Source organism: Physeter macrocephalus, chromosome 11 (genome assembly GCF_002837175.3).
Source record: "Physeter macrocephalus isolate SW-GA chromosome 11, ASM283717v5, whole genome shotgun sequence".
Lineage (NCBI taxonomy): Eukaryota > Metazoa > Chordata > Mammalia > Artiodactyla > Physeteridae > Physeter > Physeter macrocephalus.
The window spans coordinates 94,829,854-94,850,500 of record NC_041224.1 but is presented as its reverse complement, the minus strand read 5'-3'; the positions used below and the strand labels follow the sequence as shown (position 1 = coordinate 94,850,500).

General features: G+C 47.6%; 1 protein-coding gene across 3 annotated transcripts in view; it reads right to left on the bottom strand.

Annotated features, from left to right (window-relative positions):
* Positions 1 to 20,647, bottom strand: part of FRMD5 (FERM domain containing 5) — a 381,630-nt gene that overhangs the window by 29,053 nt on the left and 331,930 nt on the right. For all 3 annotated transcript variants that reach the window (XM_024118361.1, XM_024118363.2, XM_024118364.3), the window contains exons 2-6: positions 17,706 to 17,810; positions 12,694 to 12,736; positions 12,386 to 12,464; positions 3,333 to 3,430; positions 1,037 to 1,160 (exon numbers count right to left, since the gene is read on the bottom strand). In XM_024118361.1, coding sequence (XP_023974129.1) covers positions 1,037 to 1,160; positions 3,333 to 3,430; positions 12,386 to 12,464; positions 12,694 to 12,736; positions 17,706 to 17,810 — 449 coding nt within the window. The remainder of the gene's footprint in view (positions 1 to 1,036; positions 1,161 to 3,332; positions 3,431 to 12,385; positions 12,465 to 12,693; positions 12,737 to 17,705; positions 17,811 to 20,647) is intronic.

Below are 20,647 nucleotides of genomic sequence, written 5' to 3'. Positions count from 1 at the left end.
AGAGCAGCTAGGCCCGTGAGCCATGGCCGCTGAGCCTGCGTGTCTGGAGCCTGTGCTCCGCAACGGGAGAGGCCACAACAGTGGAGGCCCGCGTACTGTTAAAAAAAAAAAAAAAAAAAAAAAAAAAGAAATATCTTGTTCCCACCCCTTGGACATTGTCCTCCCCCAGAAAGGTAGTTACACAAACATTTGAAAAGATTTTTCTAAAAATTGCACTGTATTAATATGATGGCAGGTTTTATTTTACAATGCTGTATTGTATATAAATTTTTTCTTCATAGTTTATCAGTTTGGGGAATCTGTGCTCCAGTGTGCCATACAAAGTAGAGCCTAAACACCCTTTTGCTGCTTTTTAAAAAAACCAACCTTTGTAGAAAACACTATTTCATATGGGTGAGAGGATGCATTAATGCTATTTTATGGGATTTGGCACATTCTGGGTGACCTAGGAGAATCTGAGGAGGACAAGCTTCTTGCTTCCAGCTGCTTCTACCCTCCTTCCCTCAGTGCAGGGGTGTGGGGTTGAGGGAGCAGTGCTGAAGACACACCCCTGAACGAGGTGCTCTCAAGGTACCCACACCAGCTATGAATCAGGCCAGCCCTGTGCAGTCCCATCCACTGATCCAGAAGCCACGTGTCACTGTCACAGACCGAGGTCGGAGGCTTGCCCACTTTTCACATCCCTACTTAACCCCTCCTCTCTTCCCTCTTCTGCTGTTTATGTTTTCCTTTTCCTTTTCCCCAGTTCATGATTCTTCCCTCTGTCTCTTCATTTATCTTAGTGAAGCAAATACCTTTCAGAGGCCAATCCTTCTCATTTTCCTTACAATATAGCTTCTCTCTTGCCTTTAAGCCTCAGCCTACACCACTGTTCTTGGAGAGGGAGCCTTGAGGTTGTACTGTCAGTGGATCACTGAAAATGGTACATCCCAGAGTCAGGACGACTGGGTCTGCAGGAGCAGAGGATGCAGTGCAGAGGCTGTGTGCTCAGGCGGTGAGGGAGACAGTGGCCTGGCCTGAACCGAGTATCACGCACCTGAGTTCTGTTTTGTGAATCTCAGCAATCTTCCTTTCCAGCTTCTCTGAATGTTTAGGGAAAAACTGGAACTTGGAGCTGTAGCCTTCAGGGTGTTTTCCTGGGTCATAATCCCCAATCTCCGCTTGCAAAAGGAAAGTAGAGGAAAACAATTGTGGAGATAGGTAAATCATCACTGGCAAAGCAACGAGAGATTAACACAGAGAGCAAAAGCCAAAGTCTGCACCAGATTTGCAAAGAACAGTGGATCCTGAGCACGGTTGTGAGTCGGCAGAGGGCATGTTCCTCAGGAGCAGGCCCACCTTTGTTTTCCCAGGTGTACACACTGAGTTGATATCAAGGCCAAGTAGAGACGGTAGAGCTGACCCTGCATTCTGAGGTCACCACATGTAAATTTGCAATAAAAGAGCAGAAGCCTGCACCATGGCCCACAGGCTCCCAGAAGAGAGCCTGAGAGCAATGCTCTTTGTGGCAGCACAGGAAACTGTGAGCTTGATCAGAAAGACAGAGGCTTTTGGGCCTGAGCCACATCCAAAGTCTACATCTCGTTTTGAGGATTTTAGCAGGGACACAGCAAAATGATGAATGAGCCATGACCCAAACTCAGAACTCAACTCTCAGTCCCAATCAAATCAAATCAAGTGAATACATTTGACTAAATATTCACTGAGGGCTGAACAGGTGCCAGGCCCCCTGGAGAGGGCTGCAGACTGGGAAGACTGGCTGTAAGCAGAAAGTGCCGCTGTGTTCAGGAGCACCAGGTCCTGAGGCTGACTTCTCAGTCCCCAGCAGGGCGTGGGGCTTTCTCGTCCTGCAGATTCACAGAGAGAGTCCATCCCCAGAGCTGCTGAGATCTCAGATCTGGGGAGGCCAGTGGGCCCACGCTACTCCCTACAGTGTGTTCCCAGGTCAGAATCCAGCCTTCTCCACATGCAGCATTCCACAGGGAACACTGTGTGTGTCAGGAGGAAGGATGTTAAGAAGTTCAGCTGCTTTGTGGTTGTCTTTTCTCCTCCCCTAGTGAGAACCACATCAGTGCAGGTGAGAAGTCTTGAGCGGGGAGTAAATATTAAGAAGAAAATGTGCCCTTTTTTCACAACTGAATATTGTTCTGTGGCACAGGTCTCCTCATTGTGCCTTCCAAACTACTCGGGAATTTCTATCGTTTAGCAAGAGACTAAAGGCTTCCCTGGGCTTAAAGTCTGAAGTGATCTTGAGCCATGGAGTCATTTATTATGATTTTACTTAGAAAGCTCCAAATGGGAAACATCAATGTCGGATATCAATAACTTCTTTAAATTAAAAAATAAAAAAGAAAATTTCAATATGGTTGTCAGGGAAAAACTAGAGTTTAAAATTTCACTTAGATGGGACCAGGTTTTCCTTTAAAAATGAAAGGAGTATCTTTGGGTACCTTAAAGTTGGCAAGTACCTTGTAGACTTCTGGCTTAGGAGGTTTTTTAAAACAGGAGTCTCAGAAGTCAAAGTTGCAATAGGCTGACTTTTACATTCTTAACGCAGCTGTGATATTTTTTTTTTTGCCGGAAGAACTTTAGTTTCTTATTGGCAAGCATTTCTTTAGGTTCTGTTCACAAAGTAGCTTCCTGGAGTTCACAGATTTCTGATTATGAATTCAGATTCTTTGATAGAAACTTCATGATTTTAGTGCTATGGTCCAAAATAACCCAGTGACAGCTTCAGGCCAAAGGACTAAGAGAAGTCTACGAACTTAGAAGACTTAGAAGTCCCCTGCATTTCATGAAAGGAGAAAGGATCACATACGAAGAGTACGTACCTTTCCCACTGTTTTGCAAAAACCGCCAGTCTGGGTATTGGCTGAGTACAACATCAACTCTGCCTTCTTTGCGTGTTAGAAAATGGGTTCGTTACTTGGAAACATTTTTAACTTAGAGCACTCTGAATGGAAGGGTCTCTGAAACAGATACCAGAATTCCAAGGTGCTTCACATCTTTGAGATTTGAATAAAAAGACAGGAAAAAGCTGATTTGGATTACTCTCCAGAGTGTCGATAACTTTATCAACCAAGGGTGCAAGGAAAGCCACCCCCCGCCGAACAGAGTCTGAAGGGGCTGCCAGAAAGACTTTAGGTACAAACAATTTAAGGTTGTGTGGTCAGAGCTTCCTGGGTCTAGGAAGTCCAGGCAAAGTCCTTTAACTCGGGCTCTGTTTCAAGTTAGATACTGTTTATATCCAAGAAGTAGTCATCTGTGGTAACTGAAATAATGTAATCAGTACTTAGCATGAAAAGCAAATTTATCCTGTCAAAAGTCATTACCTTGAAGGATATAAGCTGCTAACAAGGCAGCATCTGATGTTTTACAGAGGAGGCGGCCGTGGTACAGATCCCTTTTGATCTGCAGGAAGACTAAATACCTGGAGAGAAAACAGAAAATGAACTATAAAGGATTTCTTTGATTGCTTTAAAGACATAAATATGTAATATAAGCCTATCAAAATCTCTGTCAGGACACTTTTACTACATTAAAACAAAAATCTCAAAACATACCACAGAACAAATAACATTTTTCATTTCCCTGAAGACTCTTTCAAGCACTTTGCCCTGAACTGATTTTGAAGTTCAATTCAAAACAACCTGTCAGTTTCCTTCTGTAGCTCAAAACAGAAATGGCACCTCCTGGTTAAAAGCATCGTCCCCCAGTGCTGGGATTTGGAAGGAGCCGGCCCCGCTCAATTCAGTGCCGAGAAAGAAACCTGTGTCATAAGAGAGGGGCTGGTGGGGCCTCTCTCCGCCTTGGACTCTCGCTGACGTTGCCTCTTAAGAAGCAGAGAGGTGGTGAAGGAACTAGCCCTGGGGAGAGTTCTGCCTCGGCTTGCCAAGTCAATCTGTCCATATGTGGAATGGCCCTCATTATGGGCACAAGTCAACCAGACCTCTCAGAATTTGAATAAGGTGTAAGAAGAAGCACTGGTGAAGGAAATGCAGAAACTTGTGGCTAATATTTCTTCAACCATAGGAAGCTCTCACCTTGAAGGAGGCTATCAAGAACAGCTAATAGTAGCTGATGTGTATTGAGCACTTACTATTTCCCAGTCCAGGACTTATACACTTGACATCAGCATCTCATCTAATTTTCGCATACCACTTTGAGATATATATTGTTATTATCTCCCTTTTTCTTTTTTTTTTTTTTGCGGTACGTGGGCCTCTCACTGTTGTGGCCTCTCCCGTTGAGGAGCACAGGCTCCGGACGCGCAGGCTCAGCGGCCATGGCTCACGGGCCCAGCCGCTCCGCGGCATGTGGGATCCTCCCAGAGCGGGGCACGAACCCGTGTCCCCTGCATCGGCAGGCGGACTCGCAACCACTGCGCCACCAGGGAAGCCCTATCTCCCTTTTTTAAGATACACTGAGGCTTATGTGATTTTCTCAAGGGCACATAACTGGTAAGTGGCAGAGCCAGGATTCAAATTCAGGACTGAGGTTGGCTCTTCATCACTGTGTTATTCTACCCTCTTTGCACTATAAATGCTTTGTAGTTTCACAAGTAATTGGGTGGACTCTGTTGCCATGGAATGGAACTGCTGACGTTCCATTCTGAAAGGTCTTTACAAGGGGTGGGGTCTCTGATGTTCATAACCTCACAGGTGCCCTGAGAAGAGCAGAGGCCAGGGGTATCACACCCTTAAGTGAGTCACCTACCACAGTGGCTCCTTGGCAGGGGGCATTTGTGGTGGTTTAAAAATATGTCCACAGGGAATTCCCTGGTGGTCCAGTGGCTAGGACTCTGCACTTTCACTGCTGAGGTCATGGGTTCAATCCCTGGCTGGGGAACTAAGATCCCACAAGCTGCGTGGCATGGTCAAAAAAAAAAAGTTCACGAATTCCTTGATACTCCTCATTTCCAGAGGTAGAGCTTAATTCACTCCATTTGAGTGTGGGTTAGACTCAGTGGCCTGCTTCTAACAAGCAGAACAAAGCAGGAGTGGTAGTTAGTGTCTGACAGCTGAGACTAGGTCAGAGCGTCCCTGCAGCCTCCTCTTGTGCTCTCCTTCTCTTGGATCACTCACTCTGCCCGAGGACACTTAAGCAGCCCTATAGAAAGGTCCATGTGGTGAGGAACTGAGGCGTTTTGCCAACAGCTAGCAAGGAACTGAAGCTTTCTGCCAACAGCCATGGGAGTACACCATCTTGGAAGTGAATCCTCCGGTCAAGCCTTCAGATGACCACAGGCCCAGCCAACTGCTTGGCTGCAACCCCAGGAGAGACCCTGAGCCAGAAGCACCCGGCTAAGCCGTTCCTGAATTCCTGACCCACAGACACTCAGAGACGAGAAATACTTTTTTTTCTTTTTTTTTTTTTTTGTGGTATGCGGGCCTCCCTCTGCTGTGGCCTCTTCCGTTGCGGAGCACAGGCTCCGGACGCGCAGGCTCAGCGGCCATGGCTCACGGGCCCAGCCGCTCCACGGCATGTGGGATCCTCCAGGACCGGGACACGAACCCGTGTCCCCTGCATCGGCAGGCGGACCCCCAACCACTGTGCCACCAGGGAAGCCCAAGAAATACTTTTATTTTAAGTGAAGTTTTGTGGCATTTTGTTAAACAGCCATAGATAACTACAGCATCCTCACAGAAGGAATGGGAATATGGTAAAATTCCCTTAAATTCCATCAGTTTGAACCAAAAAGAAATTGAGCATTCCCTGGACAACCAGAGGTGTTTCTATTGCTTCTGTTTTCAGGCTGAAGAATAAAACAGAGGATTCCATGCCCACTTGATCATGTGAAAATGCTCAAAAGAAAGAGGACCAGTGACAGCACAACTTCTGGGCTGAGGAAGGGCACCAGCACGTGACTCTTGAGAGCTCGGGGCTTGGTGATTCAAGTCATTAAATAGAAACGAAGGAGCAATCTAACCTTTTCTCCTAAAGCTTTGCTATTCAAAGTGTGGCCCACATAACAGGGGTATCAGCAGCATCTGGGAGCTTGTTGGAAATGGAGAATTAGGCCCATCTGAGACCTACTGCATCATTTTAACAAGATCCCCAGGTGATCTGTACATAGGTTAACATTTATGAAGCACTGTCCTAAGAAAATTCGCAAGCATCCTTCTAACCACATCAGGATGGACTGCCCTCCTCAAACCAAAGGGAAGGTGATTACTGTGGTCCGGAAGTTAATAAGAACTCCCCTTCTTATCCCAACCACTCCCACTCGGCCCCAAGGAAAAAGACATCGTGCAATGAGTAGTAATTTTTTAAGCTGGATCTACCAGATCGAGCTTGTCTTCACTCTGCTTCCCACGATGAAATGCCACAGGTGTGTGGAAGGAAGGGGGCAGCGCTTCTCTGCCTCTCACTGCTTCAACTCCCACCTTCCACCGGCTTTGGCAGGATGTAGCAGCAAGCCTTTGGCCTCTCACTTACAGATCACTCCTGGGGCCTGAGTTCATGCCTCACTCCTCCCACACCTCTCTGCTTGTCTGTGTCCAAAATTCAGGGACTGCACGTACTGGACTGAAGGAGATATTTCAAAGGCTCTGGATAGTGATCCTCAATGCGGTGGTGAGGAGAACACTCCCCCCCCCACCGCCGGGAGGAGCATGTGAGAGTCTGTGTATGGGTGCTGCTGGGTTTGAAAAGGCTCCTCTAGAGCTTCTGATTTGCTCTCCAAGGGGGACACGCTCCTCCTCACAGTGAGAACCACGATAGGTGCATGACAGGTGCCTCAGGTGAGCTGGAAAGGAAACAAGGCTTTCCGCTGCTGGGTGGGGTTCCTTTGGACCTCAGAAGGTAGAACACCTACAGGGAGGTCAAGGGTAAGGCTGTGGGAACACTGTCAAGCAATGATGCAGCAACTGGAGGGGGAGGGGATGGAGGGGCAAGTCAACATCCTAAAGAAACACACCACAGTCTGCAGAGGACGAGATGAGCTCATGAAAGAATCAACTGACAGCTTCAAGGGAGAGAGTTACACGAGGGGTCCCCCCTCCCTTTTCTCCCACAGCAGCTTCCATCAAGCTTTGTGTTTTTTGTTCATTTAAGGAGGTAACCAATGACTCAGTGTTGTTGGTCATGAAAATACATCCCACATGACTCATAGCATCCTTAGACCTATTCCCAAGAGGCCCTGGCATGTTCTCCCCTGTGACATAAGAGCCTAAGGAAGACTATCTTGTTGCCTGAGGCATTGTCACCAGGGCCAGTGTTGCCAGGCAAGAGATCAGCCTGCTCACAATGAGCTCATAATGAGCAGGCTGGTTGGGCTACCCATTCTCAGACCCTCATAGTAGGAGTTACAGAGCCTAACTCTGGCATTTTATAGCTGAGGAAACAGAACCCACATGGCAATTCAGTGAGCTATGGTTAGGGAGAAAAGGGTCCTAAATGAAGTCAGGGGAACTCTTTGTCATCAGAGAGAAATTCTCACTGGAATGAAAAAGAAATCAGCTTTAGACCAGATTTAAGACAAAAAGCTTTCGCTTTAGGACACTTTTTTGGTTAAACTTTGCCTATCTCCTTCTGGCTTCAAAGAGGCTTTACCTCACCTCCATTTTTGTTTAAATGCCAGGTTGTCCTAAACTGATGGAGGACCATCCAAAGGCAGAATGTGTGAGAGCCTAAAAGACAACCAAGGAGGGCCTCCCTGGTGGCGTAGTGGTTGAGAATCCACCTGCCAGTGCAGGGGACACGGGTTCGAGCCCTGGTCGGGAAGATCCCACATGCCGCGGAGCGACTAAGCCCATGCGCCACAACTACTGAGCCTGCGCTCTGGAGCCCGTGCTCCACAACAAGAGAAGCCACCGCAATGAGAAGCCCGCGCGCCACAATGAAGAGTAGTCCCTGCTCGCCGTAACTAGAGAAAGCCCGTGCGTGGCAACAGAGACCCAACGCAGCCAAAAAAACAAACAAACAAACAAACAAAAAAAGATTCTTTAGGGTTAAAAAAAAAAAAGATGACCAAGAAAAACCTATGTATTTCTGGAACATGTACATCCAAGAGTAGTCCCCGCTCGCCGTAACTAGAGAAAGCCCGTGCGTGGCAACAGAGACCCAACGCAGCCAAAAAAACAAACAAACAAACAAACAAAAAAAGATTCTTTAGGGTTAAAAAAAAAAAAGATGACCAAGAAAAACCTATGTATTTCTGGAACATGTACATCCAAGGAACTGGCTTTGGCATTCTGATTTCTGATATCAGAGGGTAGGGATGAATCCAGAGATATTTCCACAATTAAAGGTTCTGAACTCTGGAAAGCACTGGCAGCTCCTGAAGAGTTTCTTCCAGAAGATCCTTTGGCCCTGTCTTCCCTTCATTAGATTCTTTGCCCCTGGTTTCCCCTATTTTCTGCCATCCCTTTTCCTAACTATGATCATGTTTAGTATGTCTTCCTCCCCCATACTAGACTTCAGGCTCCTTGGAGTTAGAGATTATGTTTTGTCACTTTTAATATTCTTCTAGAGAGCCTATACATCCTGTGCCTCTTCACCCTCCCTCCCACCCATCCATCCACTCATTCATCCATCCATCCATCCAACCACCAACCCATCCATCCATCCAACCATCCCTCCATCTGTCCGTCCAACCTTCCATCCATCTATCCATCTAGTTCTGAGCACACACATGTGGCCAGGCACAGCCACAGGTGCTGGGAATACAGCAGAGAACAAAGCAGAGTCCCTGCTCTTATGGAGCTTACATTCCAGTGGAGAGAGACACAATATAGCAGTGATTTACTGAGTGCATGCTGTGTACCACACACTGTACTGTGTAACACGCACTCTTTCAGCAATTCTATGAGGTGACTACTGTTTTTATCCCTGTCTCATAGATGAGTAAAGAAAGTGATCAGAGATATTGTTGCTTGCCTTGTCACATATCTAGTTAAAGAATGACCTGGGATTTGAACTCAGATCTTTTTGATTCCTTCTCCCAGGATTGGCACACTAAACCTGCCAGAGTCCCCAGTGAGATAAAATAACATTTTATTGGAACACAGCCATGCTCATTCATGTATGTACTGTCTGCGGCTGCTTTCGCATTACAATGGCAGAACAGATTAGTTGCGACAGAGACCATATGGCCCACAAAGCCTAAAATACTTACTATCTGGTCTTTTACAGAAAATGTTTGCCAACCCATCTTAGCCTAAGCTAGGCTCAAGTGATGTTCACTGATGGAATACATTACCTATAAACTCTATTAACTTTTTTTTTTAAAATAAATGACCTGAAAAGTCTATTAACATTTTTTGAGCACCTGCTCAAACATGTGTCAGGCAGTTTGCTTCCTTGGAAGGTGGGGCCCCATGTGCACTCAGTTTCCATCTATTACTTGATCTTTCAACGAGTTCGAACACCTGCAGCCCTTGTTAAAAGCTAAATCTGGTGCCTAATCCCCATTTTCTCTGCCTTGTCTCTAGCTCAGACAAGAAAATCTATTTATTATTTATTGAAAAAATGACAAAAGAGATTAATCAGGATTTGGCAACTAAATTTATCATCTGGGAAGAGTCCAAGAGATAAATTGCAGCACAGTTCTTCTTCATCCCCTCCTCTCAGCCTGGCTTTATGGGAGTAGCTGAGACGGCAGCGAAATTTAGGACTGATATTGCCAGGGAAAAAACACACTGACAGCTAAATTAGTTTGGCAGGAAGGTGGGGTGGAGAGCTCTAAGCCAGTAATGAATTATGGGTATCGAATGAGGCTGAGGCAGGTACCCACTCTCTTAAGAGCAGCAGGGATGTGAATGAGGAGAAGATGCCACGAAGCCCAGGGCCTCCACAGAACGCCTCAGGGAGGGGGAGGCACAAGGACTCCAAATCAGGCCCAGGCACCCTGAGGTCCACACGCCTGACAACGCTTGGAAAAAATGCACTCTAGAGAAGGAAGACTGGTGAGGCAGAGAGCAAGGGGAAAATAGTCGAGGATGGTGGGCACAGTTGCATGCAGAAGGGGCGGGAGCTCACATGCTTGCCAGTGTCTTTGAAGTTTGCTGACTTGGAGAGAGGCCTGGCCATGGCTTTCCCAGTCCTCACAAGTTAGCTGCTTAAGTGTTAGGACTCTAGCTAGGACAGAAAAGGAGTGGGGATTATCACAGAAACAAGGGAGAAAAGCCAGAACCAACTGTACTTGTGCCCCATGCAGAGCCCCTGAGGTCCACGGACCATGTAATCGACTTGGCAGTAAACAGTGAGCCTTTGCTCAGTGCCAGGCTCCCTGGGGGTGTATTAAGAAGTACAAGACCCCGTGTAGTGGTTAATCCTCCCAACAAAGCTGGGAGGTACTATTACTATCCTCATTTTATAAATAAGGGATCTGAAGGTCAGAAAAGTTAGGTATTTTATGTCCAAGGCCACATAGCCAAGAAGTAACAGAAACAGGATCTGAGCCTCCTGGTCTATGCTGCTCCTTAGGTAGGAGGGTCTGTACATTAGTATCATGTAGTGACATTTGTTTTAGAAAATTGTATTGTTAAGACCTCCTCCTGGGACTTCCCCGGCGGTCCGGTGGTTTAGACTTTGCCTTCCAATGCAGGGGGTGTGGGTTTGATCCCTGGTCAGGGAGCTAAGATCCCACATGCCTCATAGCCAAAAAACCAACACATAAAACAGAAGCAATACTGTAACAAATTTAATAAAGACTTTAAGAATGGTCCACACATCAAAAAAATCTTAAAAAAAAAAAAAGACCTCCTCCTAAGGGCCAAGAGAACTATATATTTTTGTCCTTTAATCAAATCAGAAAGCCGTGTGTCTGTCGTGTTCTCACTGGCAGCCCTCTGAGTTGTTAGACCAAACCCTCTCATCCTTACTGTTGGTCCAGTGAGGTGCAGAAAAGGTGATCCTGATGCGAGGTGTTAGGAGGCTAGGTGTTAGGCTCTCAACAAAGATGTGTTAAATCTGCCCTGACATGTGGACAGGAGCGTGGACTTCTGGGTCTGCCCTGGCACCATCACCTCTCTCGGGAAAGAAAGGCGGGGACGGAGGGAGGAAAGGAAAGGGAGGAGGGGGAGGGAAGCGGGGGAGGAGGGGCAGGTACAGAACTGTGCCAAGCACTCTGGAAGTCATGAGTAGGGCAGGCTAGTGCTTTACCAAAACTCCTCTCTGTTTAAGTTGTTCAACACAGTGGTTCTACCCTCACTCTCCTGCCTAAAGCTACAGGATTGCTCATTAATATGGATGAGCCTGGTTTTCACAGGCAAAGTAGGGGCCACATCCACTTCCACATGGATGAGCAGAGCCTGCAGTTTCCATGTGCCCAGTAAGGAGCACGAGACTTGGTTGTAACTACACACTTCACTGTCCTCAGTGCTTTAAAGTGGGTGGGGGGTGGGAGCATCTGGAGGAAACAACCTTCCTGACCCTTTGGATTCCTTCGCAAGATTCCCCTCAACCTCCACTGGGGCTCATGTGGAGTTCAGGATCTAGAAATAGATCTCAAGGCCTTAGAGGACAAGCAGTCTCTACACTGGCAATGGCCACGTCCCAATCTTTGCTGTCTCTAAGGCTTTAGGGAGGGCGAGCAGAGCTGGCAGAGCTGTCTCTTCCTCGGCTCTAGGGTTCCCTGGCATCATCTCTTCACCTAGGCCTCCACCCTTTACAAGGTAACATCCAGGTTTTGCTAATGTCCAAATTACATCTTTCTAATATAAAAATTAAGGACCCCAGTTCAGAGAGTTCTAAATCTCTGAGGTCAGACTTTCAGAGTGAATTTGGCTTAGATACACAAAACCCTTGGGGGAGCTCTGAAGCTCCAATTCATCGACCCTCTTGTAGGATGGTGTGGGCACAGAGGTTCTTTCTCATCCCCAAGTGGTGCTGGATGAGACAGGATTCATTCCATGTATATGCCTGCCACAGAACACGATCCCCACGATGAAGAGTTTATCACGGGCCTGATCCATAAGCACACGGGAGGTCACCCACTTGGATTTAAAATCTTCAGTGTTTCCCAGCTTGTTTTTCAGTGTCCTGCTTTGCCATTTCCCAAGTACATTAGGCTGCTGGAGTCTATTTCAAGCCCCCAAATAAGCAGCAACACGGCCGTCTCCAAAAACATCCATGGTGGCCACATCATTGGTAAAAGAAAAAATGCTTTTGATTAATTCATTACTCCAGACCCCTTTGCAGATGACCAGTTTAAGATGAAGTATTCTTGAAGGAAAGAAGCTCACTCTGTTGCAACGCTGCCGAGGGGATGAGCAAAGAGAGCATGTGGAAATGAAATATAGAAGTAAGGCTATATTTAGGAAGAATCCCTTGCCTATCAGAGTTGGGAGCTTCCAAAGTAGAGGATCTAGGAAGTTACAGTCCCTCTTTCCTATCCTCTCCAACAAGTCTTAGAGGCTGAGGGACATGGGCTCAGCCTTACCTGGTTATTTCTTCTTTCAGGGCAGCAGGGTCTGCAGGGTAAAACTTCACACGGAAACACATGGTGAATGGAGGCTGGGCTGCAGGGAAAAAGAGGTGCCCATTAGGAAGACCTTCCCAGGAAGATGACTGGGCTCCCCGCCCCACTGGGATGCACAGGTCTCTGAACCATCTGAAGAAAATCTTCACATGTTTAGGGCCAACTTACACTTAGAACAGTGGAAAATTCCCAAGACTCACTGCAAGTGGGAGGTTTCCTCCCACCCTCCCCAGGGGTGAGGCTTCCGTCTTTTCATGGACAATACTTACATCTCAACTGCTTCACCACAGACTTTGTAAACTCCAACCAATGCTGAAACAGAGAACACAGAACAAGAAAGCCCTAATGAGAAGCAGTGTCAAATATAACTTGTTTTATTCAATTTAAAAAACTAGACAGATTGTAGCCCAGGGTGAAAGCAGCTCAGAAGCTTGTGATATGTAGGCTTGGAGAGTACAGAGTGATATGATTTTCTGAAATAAGCTCCCCATGGAGCCAGCTGTGAAGGGGGGAAGAGATCCAGCTTCAGATGCCATTTCTGGGCTTCCCTGGCAATGCCGCCTTCCAACGTAGGGCGCCAGAGTTCCAAGCCATGTTTCTGGCATGCCAGTAGGCACAAATGAATGCACGTATGTGTGATGGGGACAGAGCTCCACCTGGCTTTAGCAGGGAAATACCCCCTTTAGTGGATTGTGTTTGTGTTATGCAGTGGGGACAGGATGACACACAGAGGCTATTGGTAGCAGCTCCAGAAAGCACTGGCAGGTGGAATTTCATAAATGTTGAGAAGGCAGGGATGGCTGGTGTATATTTCATCTTTGAGCAACGCATTGCCAACCCTTGTGTTAGGGAATACATACTCTGGATTCCTTGGCATCCAGGGATGTTTAAAATCTAAGTCTCATAAGATAACTAACCACAACCAATGTGTAGTATCCTGTTTTCCCTGGATTTTCACAGAGGCAGGACATAGTAGCAATGCATTTTTTCCCATGGTACTTACGTTTGGGAAAGGAAGCAACGAGAACGTTCTATATCAGTTTCCCACTTCTACATGGATTCCTTATAAAATGCACTATTGATGTTTGTTGCTTTTATGATAATCAGGAACCTTGATAATTTGCAGAGAGCTAGAATCGCTGATATTTGCCGCTTGATTATCTGGAAGTAGCTTAAAACCACTGCTCTGTGAGGGCAGAAAACTCTGTCTTGTTTACCACTGTATCACTGGTGCCCAGTTCAGTGTTCCATGTGCAGCTGTAGAACAGGAGAAGGAACCAGGTCCACATCTCCCTCTTTTCTGACTACTTCTATTTAGTAAAACGTCTGGCAGAGTCCTCCCTCTGGCAGGAAAGCAGGCAGGGCCATGCAGACGTATCATGGCCTCCCTCGATGCCCAGCTCTCACCTTCTGGGCTGGGCCGTGGGTCACACAGTTAATGGACCCACCAAGAGCCAGTTCTTCCGTCAGCTCCACATGGATAATCTGGGCTGACATCCTGCTCTCTTGCTTCCTCTGATCTGAGTTCCCACGAGGCTGGCAACTCATTATAACCACTCAGTGTGGTTAAGAGGTCCTTCTCACATTACACGGCCCACCGCGGCTTGGCTTCACGGGGAAGCAAAGGCAGGAGATGAAACTGCACGGAAACAACCGGGGTTCCAGACCATGCCTGTGAAGGCGGAGGAGGCCTGTCTGTGCGGAGCACACCAGAACTGTGGACAGTGAGAACACAGCAAGTGTTGGGGACTCAGAAAACTAAATGCCCCGAGGCACTGGACCGATAGATTAAAATACATAAACGAAGATAGATAGACGCTAAGTGCAATGATAGATCCATTATCAGCAGAAGGCAGAGAGGCTGAATGACAAAAGGCTATTCCCCTTGGCAATAGCTGGAGAGAAGACTTTAGTTTGTACTGGAGTGAGAGCTCCAGAAAGGAGTGAGGCTGGAGTACACTGGGAGCAGGTGGAAAGAAGGCGGAAAGCTTGTCCAAGAGAGGGCCTGGTAGAGAAATCTTGACAGGATCCCCCAAATATGGTGATGGCCAGAGTTACCTTTTGCAGCTGTTTGCCTATATCTGGGTCCCAGAATCACTAGCAAATTGATAACATTGGGCTGGGGAGGAGGGGTCAGCAGAAGAGTAAAAAGAAGGTTCAGAGAGCGGAGCTTCCTCCTGCATTTGGGTGAAGGAGCCAAGGTGGTACAGTCTTCAGACTCTGGGGGCTTGAATGAGAGAGAGGGTGAGAGTCGTCTGAGACCAGGGCCTGAGTCAGGAACAGGGCAGGGGGAGTGAGGGCAGCCCCTCCAGGAGGGACCATAGAAATCCCAGACCCCATGGAGACCCCTGCAGAGCAAGCGATGATGGGATGGATGTGAGCGCTGGGCTCTGCCGCACTGGTACTCAGGGCAAGAGGTCTGGCGGCGGGGGCAGGGAGCTCATCTCCTCCATCTCTATCGTGATCAGTAGATCTAGGACAATTCTTTACAGGTCCATTTCCCCACAGCTCTCAAGGACCCTCTCAAGCCTCCCTGCTCTCCTGAAACCCTCAATGAAAGCACAGAATCATGTCACTTTATAGGCTATAGGGTATGAATTCAGCATGGAACCCCCAGAAACCACACAGGCTCTGGCATCAGGCAGGTCTGAGCAGGAGACAGGCTTTGCCACTTGCCTTGGGCAAGTTACATAACCTGTCCGAGACCGTCCACTCATCTGGAGAATGGATGGTATAACTGCAGACACTCACCTCATTCGTGGTAAGGATCGAATAACACATGTGAAGCTCTTAGCTTCGTGCCTGATACACCTCATCACTCAACGTCCATTGGCTGAAAGATCTAGGTTTGTACCCAGCGAGGAGCCTGGCACAAAGGAGTCACTCTGTGAAAGTTTATTTCTCCTTTTCCCCATTTCCTTATTTTTCTCTGTCTCCTTTGGCTTTTAATCTTTGTCATCTCAACATACTCTCTTATCCTCCTCAAGCACATGCAGATCCAACTAAAAAATAATGAACAGGATACATTTTACCCTTTTTTCTTCAAATGCCACTGTCTTTGGGAGATGAAGAGACCTTGGGGGTAACTGGTTTTCCTTCTTAAGGAGAAACAGCTCTGACTCCCCAAAATAAACAAACTACAACAACAAAATCCCTTTGTAAAGACAGTCTAAGAGTCTGCCATTACAGAGTGAACGGACACCTAGAGCATGTGAGGACATGTAGCTGCCTGGAGTCATGGCACTTTGGGGGGGTCTTATACTATCGTCCAGAGCTAAGGGCAGTATTTATGCCAAGACAGTGGGGCCTTTATAGGGTGAGGGGCTGACCTCGACGCTCCTCAAACACTGGTGATGCTCAAAATTCTGCTGAGCCAGGAGGAATGAAACACGGCAGCAAAGTGGGGCAGGGCTTGTCAAAGGAAACAGATTCAGGCTTTGGTTTCTTTCCTATAGCTCAAGTCTTCAGCATAAAACCCTAAATGTGACCTGGAGACACAGCGGCTCAGAGCATCAAACAACAAAACAACAGCTGGGGACTTCTGTGGTGGTGCAGTGGTTAAGAATCCGCCTGCCAATGCAGGGGACGCGGGTTCGGTCCCTGGTCCGGGAAGATCCCACATGCTGCAGAGCAGCTAAGCCCGTGCACCACAACTACTGAGTCTGCGATCTAGAGCCCGCGAGCCACAACTACTGGGCCCACGTGCTGCAACTACCGAAGCCCGTGCATCTAGAGCCTGTGCTCCGCAACAAGAGAAGTCACTGCAATGAGAAGCCCGCGCACTGCAACGAAGAGTAGCCCCTGCTTGCTGCAACTCAATAAAGCCTGGGAGCAGCAATGAAGACCTGACGCAGCCAAATAATGAATGAATGAATGAAACAAAAAACACCACCTGATTCTGGCCTGGAGAGGGAGTTACCTGGGGCCCCGGTGGTGACAGAGATGAAGCTCATGTTTGGAGCTATGAAAAAAATGAGTGGACCCATGAAAGGGGGGCCCTCTGGGGCTCGTGGTGATAGTGCTTTTGGAGGATGGTAGACGACAGTGGGTGTGGGGAAGGGAGGCAGTGAGGCCTGAATGCTTCTGCATACTTGCCCACTTCGGTGGAGATGCCAGAGAGAACCTCCCCACACCGAGCAAAGGGCTGAGGGACGGAAGTTATAGGAACTGCAGGTGTGGGCCTGAAGGGTAGCTGGGCAAGTGGAGGGCAGGAACATGGCACTATAACCCACTAACTCACCCACTCATCATTCCTTCAGCAGATATTTATTGAGCATCCACTGCATTCTAGACCCTGTGCTAGTTCCGTGGGTTACAGTGATGAATGAGATAAAGTCCATGCCCTCATGGAACTCATATTTTTGCAAGGAACACAGGTAATCAAACAGGAGATACCAGCATGGTGTAACAAGTTCCACTCCAATAGGGGGTAGAACAGGGCACATGGGGGCACATCAGAGGGGCCCCTCAGCCAGAGTAGGGGTTAGGGAAGGCTTCCGGGAAGAAGTCAAAGCCTAAGCTGAGACCTTACATGTGAGAAGGAGTTAGTCAGAAGGAAAGTGTGGAGAGTAGAGAAGTGAGGAAAGGGGAAGTGATGTTCCAGAGGAGAACTGTACAGGTGAAGGCTCTGAAGAGGAGAAGACTGACGTGTGTGGAGAGCCCACAGTATCGTCTGGCGGGGCCACAGCAGGATGGAGACGGTCGGGGAGATGAAGCTGGAGGGGTAGTCAGGGGCCTTGTTCCTGTATCTGTCCAGAATATCACAGTCCTCGTCAATGCCTTGTGTCTGTAGAGCCGCCCACGTTGTGTAGAGCAGAACAAGAATTGCAGGATTTGCAAGGGCTGAAAAGCCCACGTCTGTTCGGCTCCATCTCTGTCCTGCCCGGATTGGGTTGTTGTGGCACTTAGGTGAGACCCTTCCTAACCAGAACAAGGTGAATCAGCCCAGTTACTAGAGAGGGGCAGGAGAGCCTCAGCCTGTGACCTGGGCTCTGAGACCACAACACCTGCCCAGCTGCCCTGACTCTAACTGGGCAGCTTTGGGCAAATCACTTCAGCTCTCGAGGCTGCCATTTCAGCATCTAAAAAATCACTCCAGCTGAGCTCTGCTATGGGGTCTTCCAGGTCTCACAATATGATCTGAAGAGATGACACCAAACTGCAGGGTCTGGTTGGTCCCCGACTCCTGCTGCTAAACTCTGAACATGAGTGACAGACAGTTCAGGGCCTCAGGCTTACTGACCAACCCTCTCCTCCATCTGTGCTTTGAATATTGACTTACCCGCTGCTTATCAGGGTCCACAAAGCGGATCCCAAAATAGTCTTTCTCAAGCAGATTCAGGTGGTGGCAAAGAAGGTCAAACAGGTATTGGCCTTTGGCATCTCTCTGCAAAGAAAGCAAGCTCCATTGAGAAATGGGCGGGCTTCTTCAGTATAACTTTGTTTCGATGGTCATTAAAAATCGTTTGTAACAGTTGCATGAGGATGTGAAAGGGGCACATGTCCATAACTATGTCCTCCATATTGTGATGGATTCAACATTCTCAGGAATTCGGAGGCTTTCAGCACCTGGAAGGAGCCCAAGAACCCTTCCTTCCACAAAGATGTCAGAGAAGGCAGATAGAGGCAGGTAGGCCCAGTTCCCACCTATAATGCACACAACTTTCCTCTGGACTGTCGTGTGGAACACACCAAGTCCGGCTGGCTCTGCCTCTAAAGTGCATCATGAATCTTCCTGCTTGTCTCCATCCCCATCACCAACTCCATAGGTGAAGCCACCACCACCTCTCAACTGGACCACGGCCAGAGCCTCCTAGCCAGTCCTCTGCTTCTGTGCTCACCCTTTCTCCACATGGCGGCCAGGGTGACCACAATTTAGACAAACTGACTTTTTTTAATGAGTAAGTAATACAGGCACATAGTAAGATATTCAAACATACAAAAGAACATACTATGAAGAGTCTCCCTTTTACCTCACTCACCCTATGCTGCAGTTCCCCACCCCCAGAAGCAAACCCTCACCAGCTTCTTGTGGTTATTTTATACACGGGCAAGCCTATATACATATACATCTCCTGTTTTAAAAAGACATTAGCAGCATATTTTATACTGTATTCTGCTTCTTGGGATTTTCCCCCACATAGGGTATCCTGTGACTCTTTCTATAGCAGCACATATAGATATGCCTCCCAGTTTTTAACTGCAGCGAGCACACAGTGATCATTAAGGACGTTGCCGCTCCTGCGTTAACACTGTCAGCAAGGGGCTTCTCTTGCTCTCAGAATAAAATCCAAGCTCTGACCGTGGCCTCCAAGGCCCTACACGACCTGGCTCCTGCCTTCTCTCTGAACTCACCCCAAATCATTCCTCTCACCACTCTCCGGCCACCGTCTCTCTGTTCCTGAGCATATGCCAAGGCTTTTCTGCCTCTGCGTCTTTGTATCCCCTCTGCCTGGGATGCCCTTCCTCCAGCTCTTCATCTCCTTGAGGTCTCAACTCAAATGTCCTTGCTGCAGAGAGGTCTTTCCCTACAGAACAGCCCCTCCCTGTCACTGGCTATCTCATTTATTTATCCTGTTTATTTCCTTCATGGCACTGACAACAGCCTGTCATTATCTTGTTGATTTGTCTACTTATTTATCATCTGCTCCCTTTCTACACCATGCTTTTCATGAGGGGAGGAGCCCTCCCCCAGAATGTAGCACAGGGCTTGGCATATGGCAGGTATGTCCTCAATAATTATTTGCTGAATCAATGGATAGAAGGTGGAGGGGTGGCTAAAAGGTTTCACAAAATGTCAAGAAATTAGGCCACTTCTAAACCCATAACCTTCTCCTCAGGGACCTGCCTGGGTATCTCTGATGAGCTGGGAGAATGACTTGCAGGGAAGTGTCAGAACAGCTGGAGCTCTGCAAGACAGCATCTCTGGGCCTGTCCCCAGTGGTCTCTGCAGCTCAGCTGAGATGCTCATCTCTGGTGGATCTGTGTTTAATTCTGCATGCAAATCAAGGTGGTCTTATAAGATCCAAACTATCTCACCTATGACGAGGCCTAAGGCCATGGGTAATTACAGAAGGACCTGGCCCTGCTCCTGGAATGGACAGATCTTTAAGACCACCTCAAAAGGTTTACCCCTCACCTCTGTCCCTTCTGCCAGCTCACCCTATACTTTCCAAGGAGAACTAGGGCAGGATATCAGATCTCTCAGCAAGTGTCTTAAGAAGCTTATCCTTGCAGGATTGGAAGGATGAGGGAGTGGACAGCTCAACTAAAGAAGGTGGTGCCATGTGGGCACCTCCCCTCCTCTTCTGCTGGCCTTGCACTCCCGCCCACAACATAACCTTGAGGCAGCGGGCCCCATTCTTAACACCCTTCGGTCTCCCACCAGAAAGAGCTACTCTCACGACAGAGCCTTGTTATGAATCACGCTGGGACTTCAGGGCAGTGGGTCACAAACCAGGTCTTTCAAAGGACTCCATCAACAACTGTCACTGTGGGCAGGGGCTGTCAACTCTTTCCTTACTGATGCCCCAGAGTGTGGGAACAGTTTAAAGTCATTTTTAAGGTTCTTCTGGGAACAGAGAAAATATGCTTAACCCTGTCTCAAGCAGCATGTCCTGTACTGTTATCTCTCTCAAAGCAATTGAAATGGAATACTAAGAGACAGTTGCATATTATGAATATTTTTCTCTACAAATTGTCCTTTGCACCAAGCTGGCTACTACACTGTGATCAGCTGGGGTGAGTTTTTTTTTTTTAATTGAAGTATAATTGATTTACATATTATGTTAGTTTCAGGTGAACAGCACAGTGATTCAGTATTTTTGCAGATTATACTTCATTACAGGTTATTACGAGATAATTGGTATAATTCCCTGAAGTATAGAGTATATCCTTGTTGCTCACCTATTTTATAAATAGTAGTTTGTATCTGTTAATTCCATACCCCTAATTTGTCCCTCCTGGTGTGAGTTTTAATGGCTGAAGAAGTTCACTTCCTTACATACAATAGCCATATTAGCAGAAGCCTGGGGCAGCCATGGGGAAATTGTGCCTCTGTGATAGAAATCACATGGACTTTTGATAAGAATCATGTCTTCCCGAAGACATAGAGAATGGACTTGAGGACACGGGGAGGGGGAAGGGTAAGCTGGGACGAAGTGAGAGAGTGGTATGGACACATATACACTACCAAACGTAAAATAGATAGCTAGTGGGAAGCAG